At 36.4% G+C, this 23,129-nt stretch overlaps 1 protein-coding gene across 35 annotated transcripts in view; it reads right to left on the bottom strand.

Moving 5' to 3' along the window:
* Positions 1 to 23,129, bottom strand: part of Svil (Supervillin) — a 1,126,087-nt gene that overhangs the window by 481,079 nt on the left and 621,879 nt on the right. For all 35 annotated transcript variants that reach the window (XM_073980363.1, XM_073980344.1, XM_073980341.1 and 32 more), the window contains one exon: positions 4,289 to 4,908. In XM_073980363.1, the coding sequence (XP_073836464.1) occupies positions 4,289 to 4,908 (620 nt within the window). The remainder of the gene's footprint in view (positions 1 to 4,288; positions 4,909 to 23,129) is intronic.

Raw genomic sequence — 23,129 nt, 5'->3', positions numbered from 1 at the left:
TTTGACTAATCTTACTAGCTTTTTGAACGCAAGGAATATCGAAATATCAGTAGATTTCTAAGGGGCTACATTTGATAGCATGTTTACGTCGTCCACGCATTTCATTTCAGATGTTGAACCATGTCTAGAACCTTGTTTACCACATATAACGCGATAGGTCGATCTGCGGTTAGTTATGCAACGCTATTCTAATCAAAACCGTTAGAAAGCCGCACCGAGAACTGCAGCAGGGTGCCTCCTCATGTCTTCAGTGACATACTACATGAGGAGACAAAAATTATCCCATTACAGCAACACTATAGTATGCTCTTGTTGCAGTACTTTCTCGGGTGTTACTGTCAGAGTTATACTAACCACCATATATTTAGTGGATAGGAAATCTCCTCCCCAACCAGGGATGTCAGGAGGTGTGTTCTAGAAAGAGAAGTTCAACGTTACTAGATCAGCACGCCTATCAAGCAGGTATGAGTAGAATTCAAAAAAATTCAGTCGCAGATGTCATAAATAACTATCCATTTTAGCAGAGGAGTATTAACTACCACGACAAAGCAGAGTAGTTTTGGCTCAACAAAACTCGGGATGGTGCAGCCGTCTAAATTCCTATAGGGAACGGTTTGATGACACCGTTCAAAACATCTGTGGCACAGAACAGCAAGAAACACTGCACGTTTTTAACTGCCCTGACAAATCTACTCAACTTACGATCATATTATATTCAGTTACAACAAAAACAACCAACTAAATGACAGGCGTTGTAATTTGACTACAGCAAATGTTCGAAGAGAAGGGTCAGTCCCAAGCTTCTCTTCCTGCTTACTTGCGACTTCCGTCACTACAGAGAGGAGTGATTAGACTTATATAAAGTTTAAGAAGATCCCAAACATTTGCAATGCAGACATCATGGTCATCTATAAGAAGACCTCATCGTATTCTATCAGAGGACCTAATGGTCTTCTATAAGAAGGCTTCAAAGTTTCAAAGGCTTCATGGTCTTCTATAAGAAGACCTCAGGGTCTTCTGTAAGTAGACCTCAGTGTCTTCTGTAAGAATACCTCAGGGTCTTCTATAAGAAGACCTCAAGGTCTTCTGTGAGAGGACCTCGGTGTCTTCTGTAAGAAGACCTCAGGTCCTTCTATAAGAAGACCTCAGTGTCTTCTATAAGAGGACAGAGGACCTAATTTTTTAAGAAAAGCTCAGGCTCTTCTTTAAGAAGAACTCAGCGTCTTCTATAAGAAGACCTCAGTGTCTTCTGTAAGAATACCTCAGGGTCTTCTATAAGAAGACCTCAAGGTCTTCTGTGAGGGACCTCGGTGTCTTCTGTAAGAAGACCCCAGGTTCTTCTATAAGAAGACCTCAGTGTCTTCTATAAGAGGACAGAGGACCTAATTTTGTAAGAAAAGCTCAGGTTCTTCTATAAGAAGACCTCATGGTCTTCTATAAGAAGACCTCAGGGTCTTCTATAAGAAGACATCAGGGTCTTCTGTAAGATGACCGCATTGTCTTCTATAAAAAGACCTCAGGGTCTTCTGTAAGAAGACCTCAGTGTCTTCTGTAAGAATACCTCAGGGTCTTCTATAAGAAGACCTCAAGGTCTTCTGTGAGAGGACCTCGGTGTCTTCTGTAAGAAGACCTCAGGTTCTTCTATAAGACCTCAGGGTCTTCTATAAGAAGACCTCAGGGTCTTCTATAAGAAGACATCAGGGTCTTCTGTAAGATGACCGCAGTGTCTTCTATAAAAAGACCTCAGGGTCTTCTGTACGATGACTTCAGTGTCTTCTATAAAAAGACCTCAGGGTCTTCTATAAGAAGACCTCAGGGTCTTCTATAAGAAGACCTCAGGGTCTTCTGTAAGATGACCGCAGTGTCTTCTATAAAAAGACCTCAGGTTCTTCTGTAAGAAGACCTAAGTGTCTTCTGTAAGAATACCTCAGGGTCTTCTATAAGAAAACCTCAAGGTCTTCTGTGAGAGGACCTCGTTGTCTTCTGTAAGAAGACCCCAGGTTCTTCTATAAGAAGACCTCAGGGTCTTCTATAAGAAGACCTCAGCGTCTTCTATAAGAAGACCTGAGCGTCTATAAGAAGACCTCAGCGTCTTCTATATGAAGGCCTCAGGGTCTTCTATAAAAATACCTCAGGGTCTTCAGTAAGAAGACCTCAGGTGGTTCTATAAGAAGAACTCAGGGTCGTCTATAAGAAGACCTCTGGGTCTTCTATAAGAAGACCTCTGGGTCTTCTATAAGAAGACCTCAGGCTCATCTATAACAAGACCTCAGGCTCATCTATAACAAGACCTCAGGGTCTTCTATATGATGACCTCAGGGTCTTCTATAAAAAGACTTCAGTGTCTTCTGTAAGAAGACCTCAGTATCTTCTGTAAGAAGACCTCAGGGTCATCTATAAGAAGACCTCAGGGTCTTCTATAAGAAGACCTCAGGGTCTTCTAAAAAAGACATGAGGTTCTCCTATAAGAAGACCTCAGGGTCTTCTTTGAGACGACTTCAGTGTCTTCTATAAAAAGACCTCAGGGTCTTCTAAGATGACCGCAGTGTCTTCTATAAAAAGACCTCAGGGTCTTCTGTAAGAAGACCTCAGTGTCTTCTGTAAGAATACTTCAGGGTCTTCTGTGAGAGAACCTCGGTGTCTTCTTTGAGAGGACCTCGGTGTCTTCTGTAAGAAGACCTCAGATTCTTCTATAAAAAGACCTCAGCGTCTTCTATAAGAGGACAGAGGACCTAATTTTGTAAGAAAACCTCAGGTTCTTCTATAAGAAGACCTCAAGATCTTCAGTAAAAATACCTCAGGTGCTTCTATAAGAAGACCTCAGGTGATTCTATAAGAAGACCTCAGGGTCTTCTATAAAAAGACCTGTATGAAGACCTCACGTGCTTCTATAAGAAGACCTCAGGGTCGTCTATAAAAAGACCTCATGGTATGCTCTAAATGACCTCATGGACTTCTGAGTTTTTTTTTTTTTGTAGTTTTTGGGTCAAGTTCTCCCTAGGGCCGCATACACAATGTATTGCCAAAAATTTAAAAATGATCACAGACGAATCCTTAACTTGCACTCTTTCCTAACTTTGTGTGGGAGGTACCCGAAAGATAGTACGATGTATTGAATATTTGGACACAATTCGAGGCTGCTAGAGTCAATACGATGTACAATGTTTGGACCAAATTGGTTTCTCCCTCCCTTCTAGGGTTATCTGACGTACTACCCAGTTTAGTTCATGCCGTCAGGGGTTTTTAAGATTTTGGGCCATTATCTCAGGAAGTATGGTTTTACTACAGAAAAAATAACTTTCCCCATGTCACATAGTGGTGGTTATGTGGGTTCGAATCTTCGGCTTTCCTTTTTCACTTGCAAAGATCAACGGTAATTAAGCTCGACTCTAACAAGAAAGAAATTTAAAAAATTCCCAAAATCTTTTTGGGATGTTCCCATTAGGGACTCCGATAGGATAGACAAACGGACTTTATTTGGTAAGCAAATTCTTCTGCAGTATTATTTTTGACCTTCAAAGTACTCTATTCCCAAATATTCCTTCTCGTAAACTGTGGAATATAACTTTATAGGAAAAAGTAGAAGATCAAAACGATTTGAAGTGTATTTCAAGTACGGCTTATAGAAAGGGCCACCTAAGTAACGACGTGTTCAAAACTTTTTCCTGACAGACGTGAATTTTTTATAATTTATTTGAACTTATAAAAAATATGTATTTCCAACAAAGAAACATTTTCAAATGAAGTTGTTTTCCATACCTGTGTACTGTTTTACAAGAAGATGATTGATGAAGCGACATGAATAATACTAACTGAATATAACACATAGTATTATGTATGTACAATGTCTGTATGTAGGATGCTCGATATGTTTTCTTGATAGGTATTATGATGTTGTTGTTAATAAACATTTAACCTGTGGTTAATATGAAACATGGTAAACATGCCACAAATAATTAATAACAAAGCAGTTTTTTAGATGAAACACAACAACAAAATGTTTTGGGAAAATATTTCTCTAGACAACAAACAAAGGAACAGTGATGAATATCAGAACATAAACATGAAGCGTAAAGACTTTTCATAGAAAATCGGGAAAATAAAGACCTAAAAAATGCAGGCAAACATTCGAAATGCATGGATTTCCATGTGTGGCATTACAAAGAAACACAAAAACAAAAAACAAAACAAAAATCTTGTGGACAGCCAAAGCGCTGTCCATATGTTGGGTTGGATGTACTTTGTTTGCTAAAAAAGAAACAACCCAAAAGTAAATACCAAAAATTACCTGATATGACCGCTGATGATGTAGCAACAACCGCTGCAGTATTTAATCCAGTGTTATTTGACGAATTGCTGATACTGTTGCTGCTGCCGCCGCTGCCTGTGACTGGAGCTGTTTTTGTTGCCTTTGTTTTGTCCACTACTACGTTCTCCTCGTCGTTGTTAAATGGTATTTGAGTGTTCATCAAATCCAATGCATTTGATGACGACTTCTTCTTTATCTTTGTTGTCGATGCTGTAGTTGTTGTTGTGGTGCTGTTGTTTTCTTCTGCCACACCAGGCGTTTTTGTTGCTGGAGGAGGTTTAACACTGACGCCACGGCCAGAATTATTGGTCATGTCGTCTTTAACGCCAATTGAAGCAGCTAAACCGTTTTCAGTATTTCCACCAGTTGTAGTTGTTATTGTTATTGGCGATTTCGAAAGATGAACAGGAGGTATATCTTGTTGTTTAGGAGATGCTGTTGAGGTCGGCGCTATGGACGACGACACCGGTGTTGATAAACGACCGCTTGGTATGGGTGAATTGCAGGCAGACGTTGATGAATCACAAAGCTGTGTAGCAGCAGCACCACCACCATTGATGATACCAACCGATGTGGCACGTTGTGAACGAGTTATGAATCTGTAAAGGAACAAAGGAGATTCACATTATTATAACAGAAATGGATTTCATTTAGGAGGATATGTAATCATGTTTTTTGTTGATTATTTAATTGTAGTCATGCATTAGTCTGCGTGTAAGCCAAAGATTGACCTATATCAACAAGTTTTTATAAGGGGAAAACGTGAAAAGTATCCTAAATAAACTTCAAAATTTATCCGCAAACAGTTCTTTACTTAAGCCAAAATTTTGAAAGTCTTCTATAAGAGGACCACATGGTATTCCATAAGAATACCTCATGGTATTCTGTATAAAAATCTCATGATTTTCTATAATAGCAAGTCACCAAACATCGAGTGCTTCATTGTGCAGTATTTGATGAGCTGCAACTGGTAAAATTAAAAAAAAAAACGCTGCTTGAGAGACGAGTTGAAGTTTATCTGAGGGAAGTATGGACTTTCTCAAGAAAAAAGTATACTGTTCACGGCGCTCTTGAACCAACTTTAAATGAAAAACGCTTACACCATGGAAGTTTTTGCGGATTCTGAAACAGCAATGTTCATAGATGAGAAAAACGAAGTTTTTCGCCAATTCACACACACACGACCCGAACGCAACGAAAGAGCACACAAATGTTTTGATTTGTTTTTGTTTTGCAGCATGCGTGCATACAACGTTACTAACACACCGTCAAAAGTTGCAAATATTGAGAATTTTGCCTCTTCTTGGTCTGCTATTTTTTAGGGTGGGTGGTCAGGCAATGTGCGCTTGCTGAGAGCAAGTGAGCGAAAACTTCAATGTAAAATGCATTGAAATGTATGCTCACTTGCTCTCAGCAAGCGCACATTGCCTGACCTGGTTTTAGACCCCAAGTATGTTTGGACGAAATGTGTTTCAGACATTTTGGAGTTGAATTAGCCATGTCAGTCCGTCTGTCTGTCTGGAGCACACGATAACTCTCGAACGGATCAACCGATTCGGTCCAAAATTTGGTTTTCGTAATATTTTGTCCAAACTTAGTTTAAGTTCGAAGATGGGTTATGTCGGTCCACTCCTTCCAGTTCGAAAATGTTTGGAAAATTTGTGCGCACGATAACTCTTGAAGGGAGTAACCGATTTGGTCCATACTTTGCACATCGTGAAATTTCGTCCCGACTTATATGTGGTTTCAATATGGACCCAATCGGTCCACTCCTTCGGGTAACTCCCACACTAAATTTCGGAAAAGTTCAGTTTAGGAGCTGCTCTCGAATCGCTTTGATTTTTGTTGTGGCAACTTGTATTCACTGCCCTCCATACGGTACAGTACGAGTTTCATCAGGGGCAAGTCCACACTTCCTGAGAAAATAGCCTGAGAGTTGCAAAAAAAAACCCTATGACACCGTGTGTAGTGGTTGGAGCGCAAGATAACTCTCGAACGGTTCCGCCGATTCGGTCCAAAATGTGGTCTTGGTAATATTTTGTGCAAACTTAGTTTAAGTTCAAAGATAAGCCATATCGCTCCACTCCTTCAGGTACCTCCCCCACAAAAGCTCAAAAATGTTCGGAAAAATTGTGCGCAGGATAACTCTTGAAGGTAGTGACAAATTTGGTCCATACTTTACACATCCTAATATATCTACCAGATATGGATCAGGATAGAATATGGACTATATTTGTTCACTCCTTCCGGTAGCTCCCACACAAAATTTTGGATAAATTCACTTTAAGACCTGCTCTCGAATAACTTTGATTTTTGTTGAAGCAACTTGCATTCGCTGCGTAAATTACGACAGTAAAAGATTTTTTAGGGGCAAGCCATTCTTCTTGCGAAAACAGCCCGAAAGGTGTAAAAACCCCCAAATGTAGTGCGTTCGTCCACACTTTGGATATCGTAATATTTCTTGGAATATTAGACGAAATTCGAAGGTGGTGCTTATAGGTCCCCTCCTGCCGGCAACTCCCCCACAAAAGTTCGAAAATATTCGGTAAAATGGTACGCGCTATATCTCATAGACGTAGCAACCGAATTGGTCCAAACTTTTTTACTTTTTAGTGGCCCTGTTTGCATCGATAGTATGTTTTTCGTAGGCTAGTATGATACAAAAGCCCTATCTATCGATTTCCCCGCAAATTTTCGGTTCATACGCCCAAAATTTTGAAAACCCCCTAAATACATACGTTTTTTTTTTTTTTTTTTTTGGGAAAACAAAAGTATTTTAAACCACGCAGGCTGAGGGTATATCTCTGTCGGCAAATACTTTTTTACTTGTATTGATCTCATCTGCCACTTGTTTTTTTCAACAGTTTTCAACTTCCAGTTCGTCGTGTACCGCCATGCGGTCCGTTTTTATAAGTCATGGTCTAGCCAACGCAATCGAATCGTTTAGCGATGCTGATATCGTTGTATAGCCGATACTACTCGTAATTCATACATACAACGCACTGTGGTTCAGAAATCGATTTTCTTGACCAAAACCCAATTTTTTTGTTAATTTCCATATGGGATACGATAGTAGACATATTGAAACTAAGGGAACTAAAAAATTAGGTCAAAATATTTATTGGTGTGAGCGTGGTGTGCTCCTAAAGACGAAAATTGTTACGCAATTTTGGAAAATACGTCACTTTTGCAAATTTCTAGAGAAAAGAATAGCTATTTCTCGGAAACTGTAACAGATATTGAGTTCATTGTTTTTTTTTTTATAAGGTAAATAGGATTGTTGCCTTTAAGAAACGTTTTTATAAATTACCGGAGCTATTTTATTTTTCCACAGGTACTAAATTTTAGTGAAATTCCAAATTTAGTGGACTAGAACTATTAGGGAACAGCCTGGAACAAAGTTTCGTTTTCACAAAATGATGTCTGAGAGTGCCCTCTTTGAGCCCATATATAACGGGTGTTTTTTTACAGGTTTGTTTTTTGAATAGAGATAAAACTGGCATTTTGTGGTCAAATCTGGCAACTCTAATGTCATTTATGTTCAGTTTGGTTTGCCATTTCATCATGAACAGGTTGACAAAAGAACAACGCTTGCAAATCGTGCAAATTTATTTCGAAAATAATGGTTCAGTTCGCGAAGTTTACCGAAAGCTCCGTCCATTTTATGGTCGACATAATCGTCCATCGGAGCAATTAATTCGGTTAACCATGGATCGTTTTCGCACTATGTTTACTCTATATGATAATACGCATCCGCAGAGACGTCGAACAGTGCGCACCGAAGAAACAATTGCCGCTGTAGAGCAAAGTGTTTAAGAGAACCCGATTGAATCGATTCGCCACCGTGCACAGCAATTGGAGCTTTGTCCATCAACTTTATGGAAGATTTTGCGCAAAGATCTTGGCTTGCGACCTTACAAGATCCAGCTTGTGCAAGAATTAAAGCCGCGAGACCATGCAATGTGTCGTGATTTTGGTGTATGGGCCGAAAATGAGATTGATCTCGATGCTGATTTTCATCGCAAAATTTTGTTCAGTGATGAGGCTCATTTTTGGTTGAATGGCTACGTCAATGAGCAAAATTGCCGCATTTGAAGTGAAGAGAATCCACATAAGACCCTTGAGACACCATTACATCCACAAAAACTGACGGTTTGGTGTGCTCTATGGGCTGGTGGAGTCATTGGGCCATACTTCTTCCGAAATAATGCTGGTGAGGCAGTTACCGTTAATGGAGACCGGTATAGGGCCATGATAACCGACTATTTTGTTCCCGAATTGGATGGCATGAATGATGAGTTGTGGTTCCAACAAGACGGCGCTACATGCCACACAGGAAACATTCGATGAGCGCATAATTTCGCGGAATGGACCTGTCAATTGGCCACCAAGATCGTGTGATTTGACACCATTGGATTATTTTCTTTGGGGATATGTGAAGTCGCTCGTCTACGCCAACAAACCAGAAACGTTAGGGGAATTGGAAGCCAACATTCGTGGCGTTATTGCCGACATACGGCCCCATATGCTCGAAAAAGTGGTTGAAAATTGGACCTCTAGAATTGGCTATATTCGAGCCAGCCGCGGCGGTCACATGCCCGAAATCATATTTAAACGTTAATGGCATAAAATTATCCTTCCAATAAAGCCAAAATTATGAACATTAAAACGATTTTCTTGTGTTTTATTTCAATTCGAAGTTCTATACCACTAAAAAAACACCCGATACAAATGTACCGTTCAGTTCCGTCCGTTTAACACTTTTTGTTTGGATACCTTGACGGCGAAAAGGAAGTGGCAACATTTTCTAAGAATAATATATTGGATGTGGCAACCCCGTAGTGAGATGTCGCTCACCACATTATTTAGAACGATGTTTTGTTGTTGTTGTAATTCAAGTCTCAAATATAGTTGATATTTTTTCATTATAACGCTCGTATTATTTTTGCTTAAAAATAATTAAATAATTGAATTCGAATTATTTTAGACTTTTTTAAATATTAAAGACATTTGGATAAAATTTGTAATTAATAAAATGGAATTGTTTCCATTTGAAACCGATATCGTTCGGTAGCTAGAAAAGTGCATTTCTTTTTATTTATTTTGTGTGCCTTTTTTCCTCTCTTCGTTGGCTCCAGTTTGCTCCCCAGTTGCCGTTACATTTTGTTGTTGGGATTTCGACCAAATTGTTTTGATCGAAAACACTTTTTTAAAATTAGTGAAATTACATGGCCTAAAATTTGTGACTTTCCTTTCCCATATGAATTATAGCTTTTTTACACAAATGGACATTTTAAGGTATATGAGTCTTTATATGAGTTCCAGGAGAACTCAAGGGGTATTTTTTGAATTCTTGAGCAAATTTTAAATTTTTTGAAAAAAAAAAAAATAGATTATTTATTGGTTTTTTTTTTGCTTTGTTTCATTCACACAAAAACGCGGTTTAATATTCATCATTCATTGGCTTCACCAGTAACAGTCAGTTTATCCCAAGTGTTTTAAAAGAAGCTAATCATTGCCAAAAAAGTTATACACAAAAATGCCGTTAATTATGAACTGATTGCGAATATTGTTAACAGAAAAATAATCTATTAACAAGTAAAATCGAAACATGCCTCGTCATATAAAGAAACAACCAGATATCGCCGCCACCTAATAAGAAAAACAAGGCCAGCGTTGCCAGTATTTTTTAGCCTCTTTTCCCCAACTTGTCCAAGACTTTTCCCCAAAATTCCCCAGATTTTATTGAATTTCCTCAAAAAAATCCCCAAACATTTTTTAACAAATAATTACAAAAAAATCAAAAGTATTTTTATTTTACTATTGAAATTCATATCATCAAACTTGTAAAGTATTCTATATACTTATAAGTGCATTAAACTAACGATATTGAAAACTTCACTTTCAAGTGATTCAGAATCATTAGTCTCATTGGATTTATGAAAATTGTTATAATGAAAGAGTTGTAACATTTCTTTATGCCATGTTCATACCAGCATTTGAATAACGTCGTTCGTTCTCATAATTACGTACACGAATTAACCCGTTCAAACGACATGGTACATCATTCATAGCAACATGATTCATATTTTCATAGCTTTTGTTTACTGATTTTCAAGAAAGTTTCAGCCAAAAGACGAGTAAAGTTAATTGATATGAACTGAAAAAATATTTGTCCTTCTTTCAGATATCTATTTAATATTAAATTATAGTTCTGTTCCTTTACGTGCAAGAATCTTCAAGTTTTACAACTATTTACTCGGAAAGCGTTCCTTTACTTCAGACACCATTCAATTCATATGGAAGCAGATTACAACTTTTGCCACTTTTGCCGGTTTTACCACTTTCAAAAGTAAAGGAACATACCATATATTTGTTTCATTCATGTTTTCTATTTTTTCTCACAATTTTGGTGTTTTCAGTATATTTTCAAATTTTTCTATTTTAAAAATTAACGAGAGAGAGAGACCTGCCAAAATAACTTTTTGGTATACAGACTTTCCGGCAGGCATTTGATTTTCGTTTCTAAATTTGTACGCGAATTTGAAACGATGGACAAGAAATGTAAATGCAATGAAAGAGAAGACAAAATTTGCTATGATTTGAATGTATACTAGTCGTTAAACCGTTTACTTTTCATTCATATTCTGCAGTTTTTCTAAAAATATTTGGGTTTTTAATAAATTTTTAAATTTTGTATTTTTCCTGTCATACTTAATTTATTTCGATAAATTCTCTCATTTGTTAGAGATGGGACATATTTTATCGTCGTTCTGAGAATAATTTAAATTGAACAATGTACACAAATCGTTGTTCGTTCTCAATATTTTGTATGGGAAATGAAGTAATTACATCGTAATTTGGGGTCGAACAACGAATAGAGAGCAAAACACCGTCAGTCTGAACAAGGCATTAGGTGGGTTAAAAATTTCTACAACAAATGGAGTTGTTAGAAAATTGATTATTTATTCAAGTAACTGCTGCATTTTATTTCTGAAAATGGTTCAAAATAGAAGACTCTTTCTACTTAAGAATTAATTGTTGGAACGGAAAACATATTTAATACCAACTACAATTTACGAATGCTAACTTTCTGCATTGCGATTCGTAAACATCCGTGGAGATTTTTGTGTTGACAACTGGTTCTAAAAAGGTTTTTATAGAGCTAAAATTGTGTTAACCCAGTGAATTGCTGCCAATATTAGGTTAAAATTGCTTGTACATTTAAGAAATTGCATATTTGTAGGCATCGGTTTCAGCATTTGTATTAACAGCGTTTAAGATATTCGGCACTGGTCTTTTTAACTTTAATAATTGTTTACTCAAAAAAAGTACAAGTCAAAATTAAAGCCTAGATCCATGGCTCCTCATGGTAAATATGCCGAGTCGTTTTCGATCGTGAAAATGCATATTAGCAATTTGCATCGGTTTAAAAATTTAAATTAAGGCCGTTCTTACATCTTCATGGTAAATATGCCGAGTCGTTTTCGATCGTGAAAATGCATATTAGCAATTTGCATCGGTTTAAAAATTTAAATTAAGGCCGTTCTTACATCTTTTTTAAATACCTTACTTTAAGAAAAATAGGGTTCGCATTACCAGGGATTTGTTTTTACATCTTCCATTCCATTTCAAGCAAAACAGTCTGTATACATAAAATTTACTCAAATCGGATTGGTTGATTTGAATTTGCTCTAAATTTTTTCTTGTTTTTGGGCGCACTTTAAAATTTAAAAGGAACACAAAGTTCCTTTTAATTTATCTGACACTTATTATTAAAGCAAACTTGTAGATAATCTGAAGTAATTAGTCAAAAAAGAAATTCCCCAAAAATCCCCAAATATTTTTATGATTTCCTCAACATTTTCCCAATTCCCCAAGTCGAAATTTTTTTCCCCATTTCAAATAAAAATTCCCCAATTTGGGGAAAAATCCCCAATACTGACAACGCTGAACAAGGCGACGTTAAAAGCAAAACAAATTAGCAAATTATAAATGTTACTCATGTTGTCATGTTCGTATTCTAAAACTGTTTGTTTTTCAATTTTATTTTTAGATTTCACTTTCTTAATTAGGATAAATGATTAAATTGAATTATTTTTAAAGAGACAAGTTATGGTAGTTGTCCACAGTTGAGAATTCGCACATTTGTATATGCTAATTGGGATTTCTGAAATGTCAACTTGTGGGAAAATTATGTTCTAACGGATTTTATTCTTTAAAAAGACATAAAATATACAATTTATTAAATAGTATTACGAGTATCTGGGGGAGGGTGAATAATACGATATTTGTTTCTGTGGCACATAGTAAGTACACCAACAACAAGTTAAAAAGTATCAGTCGGCTTTGCCGACAAAGATATACCCTCAGCCTATGTGAATTAAAACATTCATATACGGACAGATCGAATGTATTTAGAGTTTTTTTTTCTGAATTTTCTCTATTTTGGAAATGGACCACTAGTCATTTCAGTGGATCATTGTATAACTTTTGGACCAGTATGCCAGGAAGCATGGACTTGTCCACGAAAATATAATATCGCTGTAAACATGTCCACAACGAACAGCATCGGCATACATTTCCAAAGGATCTTCGAACAGACCCTAAACTGCACTTAGACACAAATGTTGCACTTTTGTGGGAGAGGTACCCTAAGGACAGGCCCGATACGGGCCGAGATAAACTAAATTTAGACAAACTACACTGTGCAACAAAATTAAATTTTTTTCAAAATGATGGGAAAAACCTAGTAGGTTATGAAAGTAGAGCTAAAAATATGAGACACGTGTATCGGCGTTTTTAAAGTTTACGTCGGAAAGTAACCAAAATAGGCGGGGCAAATACCAAATACCGCCCATTTTTAATTTCTTCGAAATATTCGAGTTAAGATATCTTGAAATCCTTGCATTTCAGGTATATAGTGTCTTTGGCGACTTTACGTAGGAGGGTGTGGGGAATATTTTTGTTAAAAATTGTAACCCTCATGCGGTTCATCAAAGGGGTCTTTTGTCCTTTTTACGAAAATCTTTCAAAAACTCCTTAAAAATGTGATCGTATCAAATCCAAATATTCTACAAAATTGTTCGCCATAAAATTTTACTATAGGTCTCAGAATACACCAAATCTGTAACTCTTGTCTAATCGCCAGAAATCTCTAAAAATGAAAAACACGATTTAGGGTTAAAGTCGGACTTCATCTGAGTTTATTCAAAATTGTCCCACAAAACATAATTTTAGAGAGATGATGTCAGACAAAAATATTCTTCGTCAAATTTCATTATGGGTCACCAAAGAAATGACCATTATGTCAATTTCTAAGGTTTATTCCGTAAATTCCACCAAAGTAGGAGGAGTCCCATCATTGTAGTTTTTTGGACCACACCAAATTGTACATGTGAGAGCCCATATGACACCTATATTTTCACTGGACCATAGCCTTAGACATCTAATGTATTTTCGCATACAATATAAGCAACCAATGGCTTATCCTTTTTCTATTAAAGCTATTAAATTGAACACACAACATCTTCTGTAAGAATTTATAACGAAAAACCACCAATAAGTTATTTATATTTTTCAATCACAACGACAATCTGGTTAAAAATTTTAAAATACTGTCCTAAACCCTACATCAAAAACAAGGGCTGCTAAGAATGTTATACGTAATGGTTAAAGATTTCTTTTATTCAGAGTCTCATAATGAAATTTCTCTTAGAACATTTTTTTCTTTAACAATATTCCCAAAAAGTAAAGGATTTTGCTAGATTTTGATCCAGTATGGAATTATGTAAAATTAACAGTCCAAAATTAAAACATATAATTTCATCCAAATATCGACACCTCCAAATAATAGTATGCTAAGTCTAAAAAGTGAGTTTTGCAGGAAAAGCTCTCAAAGTTTGGACATTTTTTTGAAATTCAGTACTATGCTAAGTCAATATTTGTTTATAACTTCTGTTCGGATTGACCGATCTTTACCAAAATTAGACAGAATTTAAGTTAAAGGACGTTCGACACCTCCAAATAATAGTTTGATAGTTCTGAAAAGCGAGTTTTGCAGGACAAGCTCTAAAAGTTTGGAAATTTCTTTGACCTTCAGTACTATGCTAAGTATATATTTGTTTATAACTTCTGTTCGGATTGTCCGATCATTACCAAAATTTGACAGAATTTAAGTTAAAGGACGTTAAATATAAAAATGTAAAGAACTTGAAAACATGCTAAGTCGACTTAGCATACTATTGTTTGGAGGCGTCGATATATGTAAATTTGTATTTTGTATTTTGAAACTCATAGTCAATTTTTGTGTAGAATTTTTCATCCTTTGTCACTTTTCACCTATAACCAAGTTTTATATTACTTCCATATATCAACTCGAAAAAAGAAGGAAGAATTTTTTATCAAAAAATTGGGAAATATTTTCATGTTTTTTTTAGCAAAATTGATACAGATATTTTCATGCTATAAAATGTAAATGGACATTTCATTTCTTTGGTGACCCATAGTGAAATTTGACGAAGAATATTTATGTCTCTGACATCATCTCTCTAAAATTATGTTTTGTGGGACAATTTTGAATAAACTCAGATGAAGTCCGACTTTAACTCTAAAACGTGTTTTTCATTTGTTTTGGTGTGTGCATTCGTCGAAATTCGACGACACATAATAGTGGAAAAGGTTTGAATTATTTTCGCAGACACTTTCGTCGGAGTTGTGTGAGGTTGCCAAGGAAAAACTTCTCATTGAACTTTTTTCTTTGCTTACCTTTATACTTCGAGCTGACGATTGATGTTTGGGTATAACAAGTTTTTTGTTGAAGAAGTTATTGAAAAATAACTTCGGTGGAGAATATCCACAAACAAAAAACAAGGGAACTGATGAGATTCTGTGACGAGAATCGAAACTATAGTATTCCCTGCCTTACCCCTTGGCGAACAATGCCAAATCTTTTCCACTAATAAACTAGTTGTTTTAAAATATGAAACAACAACAAAAAAAAAACTTTAAAAACTTGTTGTCCGGAAGCTTTTCTTATCGAATCACTTTATAATTAAGATTTTATGTAATCTTATGTAGAAACTCGTCACGCTATGATACAGGCATGGTATAATAAAGTGGAGGTAGGCCAGGTATGAAAATCATTGAAAAATACAACCCTGTAGCCATGGCTTAAAACGTCAAATGACATGGAGCAATAATAAAGGTAGATGTATGTGCATAGTTAGTCCGTTTTATAAAAACATATGAAATTTAGAACTTCACTGTTTATGTTAAATAGTCCGGTCAAAATAGACATTGAAATAGCAAAAATTCCCACAGAGCTGAATTTTGGTGGAGAGCTAGGGTTTGCCATTAGAAGCAACGTCCTAAAAGCCCCCATCGATCCCATGTGTGCAAAAAAAATTATTCGGGGTCAAATGTCAAATTTTAAGGTTTTTTAGGTGTTCGGATTTATTTCTTGAAAACGGTTGATCTAATCAAAAAGTGACTAAAGTAAATATTGTAGACAGAAAAATTATCTACAAGTTTGACCTTTATAATTTTTTTCCTAGAAGGAACCATTCTTGAGATATAGCTGTTCTAAAAAACACATGATTTTTATGCACTTATAAGGGAAATATGCACACATTCAGAAGAACCGGCTAAAATAAGCGAAGTAATCGGGTCTGTCCCCCAAAAAATATATATTTTCTTGAAGAGCGATATTATAGCTATCTTCTATAAAAATTACAACAAAATCGGAGCGTGTTTAGTAGAGTTATTCAATGTTAGAGTCATTTTATGCAAAAATAGCCCATTTAACCCACATGTATAATCGAAAGCCCAACGGGTACGACCCCAACGAAAACTCTCCGATTTCAAGTTTTGTCCGAAGGTAGGGTTTGTTGCGCTGATTACGGAAATGTATAATTTTCAACGGTTGCGGATCCGGTTCGCCGGTTATTCGACACGAATGGCCAAATTTAAAAACCGGGTTAGACCCGGTTTTACTGAACTGATTACTGCAAAGTTGATATCGTTTGAAAGCTTACGGAAGTATCTAACACACAGTGTCGTTCCTTTAACCGGCTCGCCTCATAAAATACTTACGCGGCTAATTTTTTATTTGACTTTTAGATCGCGATATCTCGAAAATGCTAAGTCTTTTTTAAGAATCATAAATGCCACTCTTGTAGACAATTATTGAATCTACAACTTTTACTTTAGCCGGCTTTTGCTAAGTCTTACCGTTTTTGAGAAAAATTAAAAAAACAGAATAATGCCCCCAAAAATGACCTTTGACCCCGAATAATTTGTTTTGCACACATGGGATCGATGGGGACTTTTAGGACGTTGCTTCTAATGGCTAACCCTAGCTCTCCACCAAAATTCAGCTTTGTGGGAATTTTTGCTATTTCCCCCTTATACGCATGTCTATTTTGACCGGACTAAAAGTACCAACTAGAGTAAAAAATAAAAATCACTTCAGTTATGCTCCAGAATATTATTGCTAGATAAGTGCTCCAAAAATAGCAAAGATTGTACCCAAAACTTAAGACAGTGAAAACAAAAATGCTATTCTCTTATTTTCTACTTGAAAAGTTTGGCTGATCCAACATCGTGATTGCTGGCATCCGATTTGCGTCATTTCAGCTAGAAATTTTACAATATTTTTAATTTTTCCGTTCCCGTACTATTAGAAAAAATTTCAATAAATATCAATACTTGACAAATCATTCATTCGCAAGTATTACTACATACTAAAAATCAACAATTTAATTTAGCCACGCGAATAAAATTGATTGTCCTTGTTTTCAATTTTAAGATATAGTGTTAAGGCAGGCTTCTGCATCTACCTTTATAATTGCATAATGTCAACTACAGTAAAAAATGTCAACCCTGCTTTTGACAGAATAGGTCATAACAAGAAAAAAATTGTAATCAGCTGTTAACTGTGGCCTACCTTATAAATTATTGTACCATGGATACAGGGATATGAGGTTGTAAAAAAGTCATAACCCTAGTATATACACTTTGATACGACAAAAAATGTGGCTCACCGAAATACCGGTTTTAGACCCCAAATATGTTTGGATGAAATTCGTTTCAGACTATTTGTAGTCGATTTAGCAATGTCCTTCCGTCTATCTGCCGTTTGAGGTTGGCTGGCTGGTGCGCACGGTAACTCTCGAACGGATCAACCGATTCGAACCAAATTTTGGGTATCGTAATATTTTGTCCAAACTTAGTTTAAGTTCAACATTTTTCTGTAATATGGTGAGAACGATAACTCTCGAAGGAAGCAATCGATTTGGTCCAAACTTTGCACATCGTATTATTACTTCCAGATATAGATCAGGTTCGAATATGGACTATATCGGCCACTCCTTCGGGTACCTCCCACACAAATTTTGGATAAAATTAAGTTCAAGAGCTCCTCTCGGATCGTTTTGAGTTTTTTTGCATGCTGTCCTTGCGACGGTACAATTTTTTTCTTGCGCAAGTCCATACTTCCTGGGATATTGGCCTAAGAGCTCCAAGAAAACCTGACGGCACCAACCAAAATGACAAATTCGCAAGATAATTCTCGCAGGGAGTTTCTGATTGGTGCAGACTTTGTACATCGTATTATTTCATCCAGTTATGTATCAGGTGAGAATATGGAATATATCGGTCCACTCCTTCGGGTATCTCCCACACAAAATTCGTATAAAGTGAAGTTGAAGAGTTTCTCTCGCATCGTTTTGATTCTTTTTTTCAGTAGGTTGTTCTAGCGACCTCATTTACAACGGTACGTTTTTTCCGTAGTAAGTCAATACTTCCTGAGATCATGGCCCAAAATCCCAAATCTTCAAAACCCTGGCGGCACTTACTAGAATGGCTATTGTGCAAGATAACTCTTTGAGTTCTCTATGAATCAGAAGTTTGCTTACTGAAAATTGTTTGTATACGTCGATGATTTGGTATTGCCCCACATTGCGGTACCTACAGATTACACGTATTTTAAAGCAAATTCCTGATTATTGTGATTGTATTTCTTTTTGTCAGTGGCTGAGGGTATATCTCCGTCAGCACAGCTGACTGATACTTTCTTACTTGTTTTTTGCTGGGTAGTTAAACCGAAGGTCTTAAAAGCGTTAACAATTTATAAAAAGCATATTTCATAATTTAAGACCATTTATTTAAATGGAATGAATATTTCTTCCTTAAAATAAAAAAATAATTTAAGACAACTTTATGTGTTTATTTCAGTGACAACTCTTACTAGGTAATGTGTGATAAATAATATTTTATGTCATGCAGTGATGTAGGGTTTTTAATACCCCACAAATATTATGATAAGAGTATTAAAAATGATGACGTTATTTTGCCAAGTGTATACAATCAATCTTAAAATAAATCTTCTATTTTTGTCAAGCAAATTTATTTATTTTATTTATTAAAAAAAAAAAAACATTTAACGCTTTAATGCGTTTCTTGTGTTCGCAATAATCAGTAGATACGTAATTAAATTGCATATTGTTATTGTGTACTTAAATTTGGGAATATAAGTAACTTATTTGTAGAATGAATACACTTTGATACGATCATTTCCTACACATTTTAGCAAGAAAAGACAATTTAGATTGGAGTTAACGAGGTCCAAGTTTATTGCGTCTGTCCGTCTGTGTAAATCACTCTAGCTTCACAAGGGATTGAAGTAGAGATATAACTTTTTTAAATGTATTTAAAGTAAGTAAAATTGTTGGTGGGCCATGTTGGACCACATTTTGGGATTGAACAAACTTTAAATGGAAGGTGCTTTTGCGGATTCGGAATTTATAATGCTCATAGTGTAAAAAATCAATAAATCAAAAAAAATCGCCGGAGCACTTTTTAAAAAAATAAAATAACTGTTTCCGATCGTTACGAATATCCAGGACTTCGGATATATGCTGGCTGGTAAGAAAGTATTTTCCAAAATTGATTTGGTCAAAGCCTACTTTCAGATTCCTGTAGCTGAGGAAGACGTCCCAAAGACTGCGATAATTACGCCCTTTGGGTAGTTTGAATTTACGCGTATGCCATTTGGTCTCTCACGAACGCTGCGCAAACATTCCAACGCTTTATTAATGAGGTTTTACGAAGTTTTACGAGGACTTGACTTCTGTTTCGCTTATATTGATGATATACTTGTGGCGTCTGAAAATGAAGAAGAACACAAAAATCATCTCCGGCAAATATTCTCCCGGTTATAAGAATATGGCGTAACAATCAACAGTGAAAAAAGCGAATTTGGCAAGAATTCTCTTGAATTTTTGGGGTACTGTGTTACTCCAGATGGCCTTATTCCAAGTTCAGAACGAGTATCTGCAATTCTCCAGTATAAATTGCCACAAACAGTTAACGAATTAAGTCGATTCCTGGGAATGATAAATTTTTATCGACGTTTTATTCCGAAAGCCGCTCAAGCTCAAGCAACATTTAACGTAAAAAATGGCCAAAAGAAAAACGCCAATAATTTGGACACCGGAATTACGCAAATCGTTTGAAGAATGCAAACTCTACACTTTTGGCATATCCTGTTGAATCAGCCGAAACATCTTTATGGGTATACGCGTCTGATACTGGTATGGGAGCTGTTCTCCAACAACTAATAGATGGTGAATGGAAATATTTCGGATTCTACTCCAATAAATTATCTGAGACGCAAACACGTTATAGTGCTTATGATCGCGAACTTTTGGCGGCATACTCAGGAGTTAAGTATTTCCAACATTTTCTTAAAGGACGTTAATTTTGCATATACACTGATCATAAACCGCTTACATTTGCTTTTAATCAACGACAAGATAAAGCATCTCCTCGTCAACTACACTTAGATTTTATCGGACAGCATACTGTAGATATTCGCCATGTACCTGGAAAAGATAATATCACGGAAGATGCTCTATCCCGGCTCAATGCAATATCGTTTCCAACTTCCTTGAATTATTCAGACCTAGCGGAAGATCAAGCGAAAGACGATGAACTGAAATGTTTGGTTACACGAGCAGTACCATCAAATCTAGAGCTGAAATCATTTGAACTTCCTACATCGGAAAAAGAAATCGTTTGTGATGTTTCAACATCTAAAGCAAGACCGTACATCACACCTCGTTTCCGAAAACAAGTATTCGGCATGATACACAACATATCACATCCTGGCTCAAAATCCTCAATTAAGATGATATCGGATAGGTTTGTATGGCCAAATATGCGGAAAGAAATTTCAAATTGGGCTAAGTAATGTTTAAAGTGCCAGGAAGTAAAGGTTGGACGCCATATAAAAAGCGCTGTTGGTCAATTTCATATTTCAGACAAACCGATTTAAGGTAGTAAGCATTGATATAATTGGACCTCTTCCACCGTCGGAAGGGTATAGATACTGTCTAACATGTATTGATCGATTTACGAGATGGGCCGAGGCTATTCCATTCATTACAAGACATAACAGTTGAATCTGTTGCAAAAGCATTTTTTAGTGGATGGATATCTAGGTTTGGAGTGCCTTCTCAAGTAGTTACAGATCAAGAACGACAGTTCGAATCTGCATTGTTCCGAGAATTTTCAAAATTGATTGGAGTTCGTGTCACTCATACTACGCCTTACCATCCGCAATCCAATGGTCAAATTGAACGTTGGCATCGAACACTTAAATCGTCTATAATGTGTCACGCAAATTCTAAAGTTTATGAACCGGAAGCATTAATACAAGCAAAATTTGTTTTCATCAGAAATGATGCTGTACGAACTGCATTGCAACCTCCCTACACCGTACCATTCACTGTTATAACCAAAGGGGAGAAATCGGTTGATCGCCTAAAACCAGCATCAATTTTAAATGACGACATTCCAGCGAACGAATCACCACCACTTGCTGTTCCACCTGACATTCAAACTCGAGTACTACGATCTGGAAGAACTGTACGAATAAATACCTAACGTTGTCACTGGGGGAGGAGTATCGTGGTGGCACTTACAACAAGCAGTTACTGTGCTATCAAAAATAAAAAAATATTAAGTAGGCTAAGAATTATTCCTATGTGAAAAATGTAAACAAAAATAGAAAGGGCCCATAGAAACAGCCTTTATTTCAGATGAGGTCTATAGAAGAAGCTTTTCTTTCATAGAGGGTCTATGGAAGCAGATTTTCTTTTAGAAATGGCCCATAAACGTAGACTAACTTTCAGAAGGGGTCTACAGAAGCAGCTTTTCTTTCAGAAAGGGCCCATAAACGCAACTTATCTTTCAGAAAGGGTCTATAAAAGCAGACTTTCTTTTAGAAAGGGTCTGAAGAGGCGTATTTTTCAGAAAGGGTCGGTAAAAGCAGGATGGGTCTATAGAAACAGTTTTTCTTTTAGAAAGGGTTCGTAAACGCAACCTATCTTTCAGAAAGCTTCTATAAAAGCATGCTTTCTTTCAGAAAGAGTCTAAAGAAGTGTATTTTTTAGAAAGGGTCTATAGAAGCAGGGTTTTTCTTTCAGAAATGCCCTTAAAAGCAAACTTTCTTTTAGAAATGATCGATGAACGCAACCTTTTTGTTAGAAAGGGTCGTTAGTTACTACAGTAGTCATTTTACCACAAGGTCTACATAAGGTCGGCCGGTTAGACAATAAACATAATAGATTTTAATATTAGGACCATTATTTCTATGCGCAAAATTTTGACCCATAAACTAACTAAATAATCATTTTCCTGAATGCTCGGTCAGTCCACCTATTTAACAGCATTACCCAAGAATATTGTATAAGTCCGTACCATATGAGTCTATATCACGACTCATAACGACTCCTGCTCCACATACCAAAACTCTGTTCCAGAACTAAAAAAAAAATCTGAGGTACCTTCCAAATCTTCGTAAAGATTTCTGAACGATATTGGAATAATGCCGTATGAATATCGAAGGAAATTTTTTTTCTCTGACGCCTCTTTTTATACCCTCCACCATAAGATGCAGGGTATATTCCGTTTGTAACTACTCGAAATAATCATTGTAGACCCCACAAACTATATATATTCTTGATCAGCGTGCAATTCTACATCGATTTAGTCATGTCCGTCCGTCTGTCTGTCTGTGGAAATCACTCTAGCGTCCGAACGGATTGAAGTAGGTGGATAAAATTTTGGTAAAATATATTATATATTGGTATTGAAAGCGGGCTATGTAGGTCCACGTTTTCGGATAGCCCCCATACAAAGTGACGTCGTCGTTTTAAAGAATTTTTAAGATGTTTGTCCCATTTGACCACCGAATCGGTTTTAATTTGGTATTATGTGTTTTCAGAGGCTAAAATATATTTCTACCAAAGTTTGTTTATATAGGTCCACGTTTTGGTATAGCCCCCATATAACACCCCGTATATAGTACGCGTCACTTTACGATATTATGAATGTATTAGTCCCATTTGACCACAGAAACGGTTGTAAGTTAGTATTTTGTGTTTCCATAAAATGTTTACATAGGTCCACGTTTTGATATGGTCCCCATAAGACGATACCTCCCGATTTTCGGTATTTTGAAGGTTTTAGCCTCATTATCACACCGAAATGGCTGAAAATTTGGTATTTAGTCTTCGTTGGGGGTACAAAACTTTGACCCAGAAATTTGTAGGTGTAGGTCCACGCCCTCATATAACCCCATAGAACGGTTCCTCCAGATTTTCGGTATTTTGAAGGTTGTGGCCACATTAACCCACCGAAAAGGCTGAAATTTTGTATTTGGTCTTCATTTGGGGTATTAAACATTCCACATAAAATTTGTTGGTATAGGTCCACGCCTTTATATAGCCCCCATAGAACCTACCTACCGATTTTC

The sequence above is a fragment of the Musca autumnalis genome, unplaced genomic scaffold (assembly GCF_047663935.1).
Source record: "Musca autumnalis isolate F117 unplaced genomic scaffold, ASM4766393v1 scaffold_4, whole genome shotgun sequence".
NCBI classification, from domain to species: domain Eukaryota; kingdom Metazoa; phylum Arthropoda; class Insecta; order Diptera; family Muscidae; genus Musca; species Musca autumnalis.
Note: the sequence above shows the minus strand (reverse complement) of the source record. Positions and strands in the feature narration are given on the sequence as shown.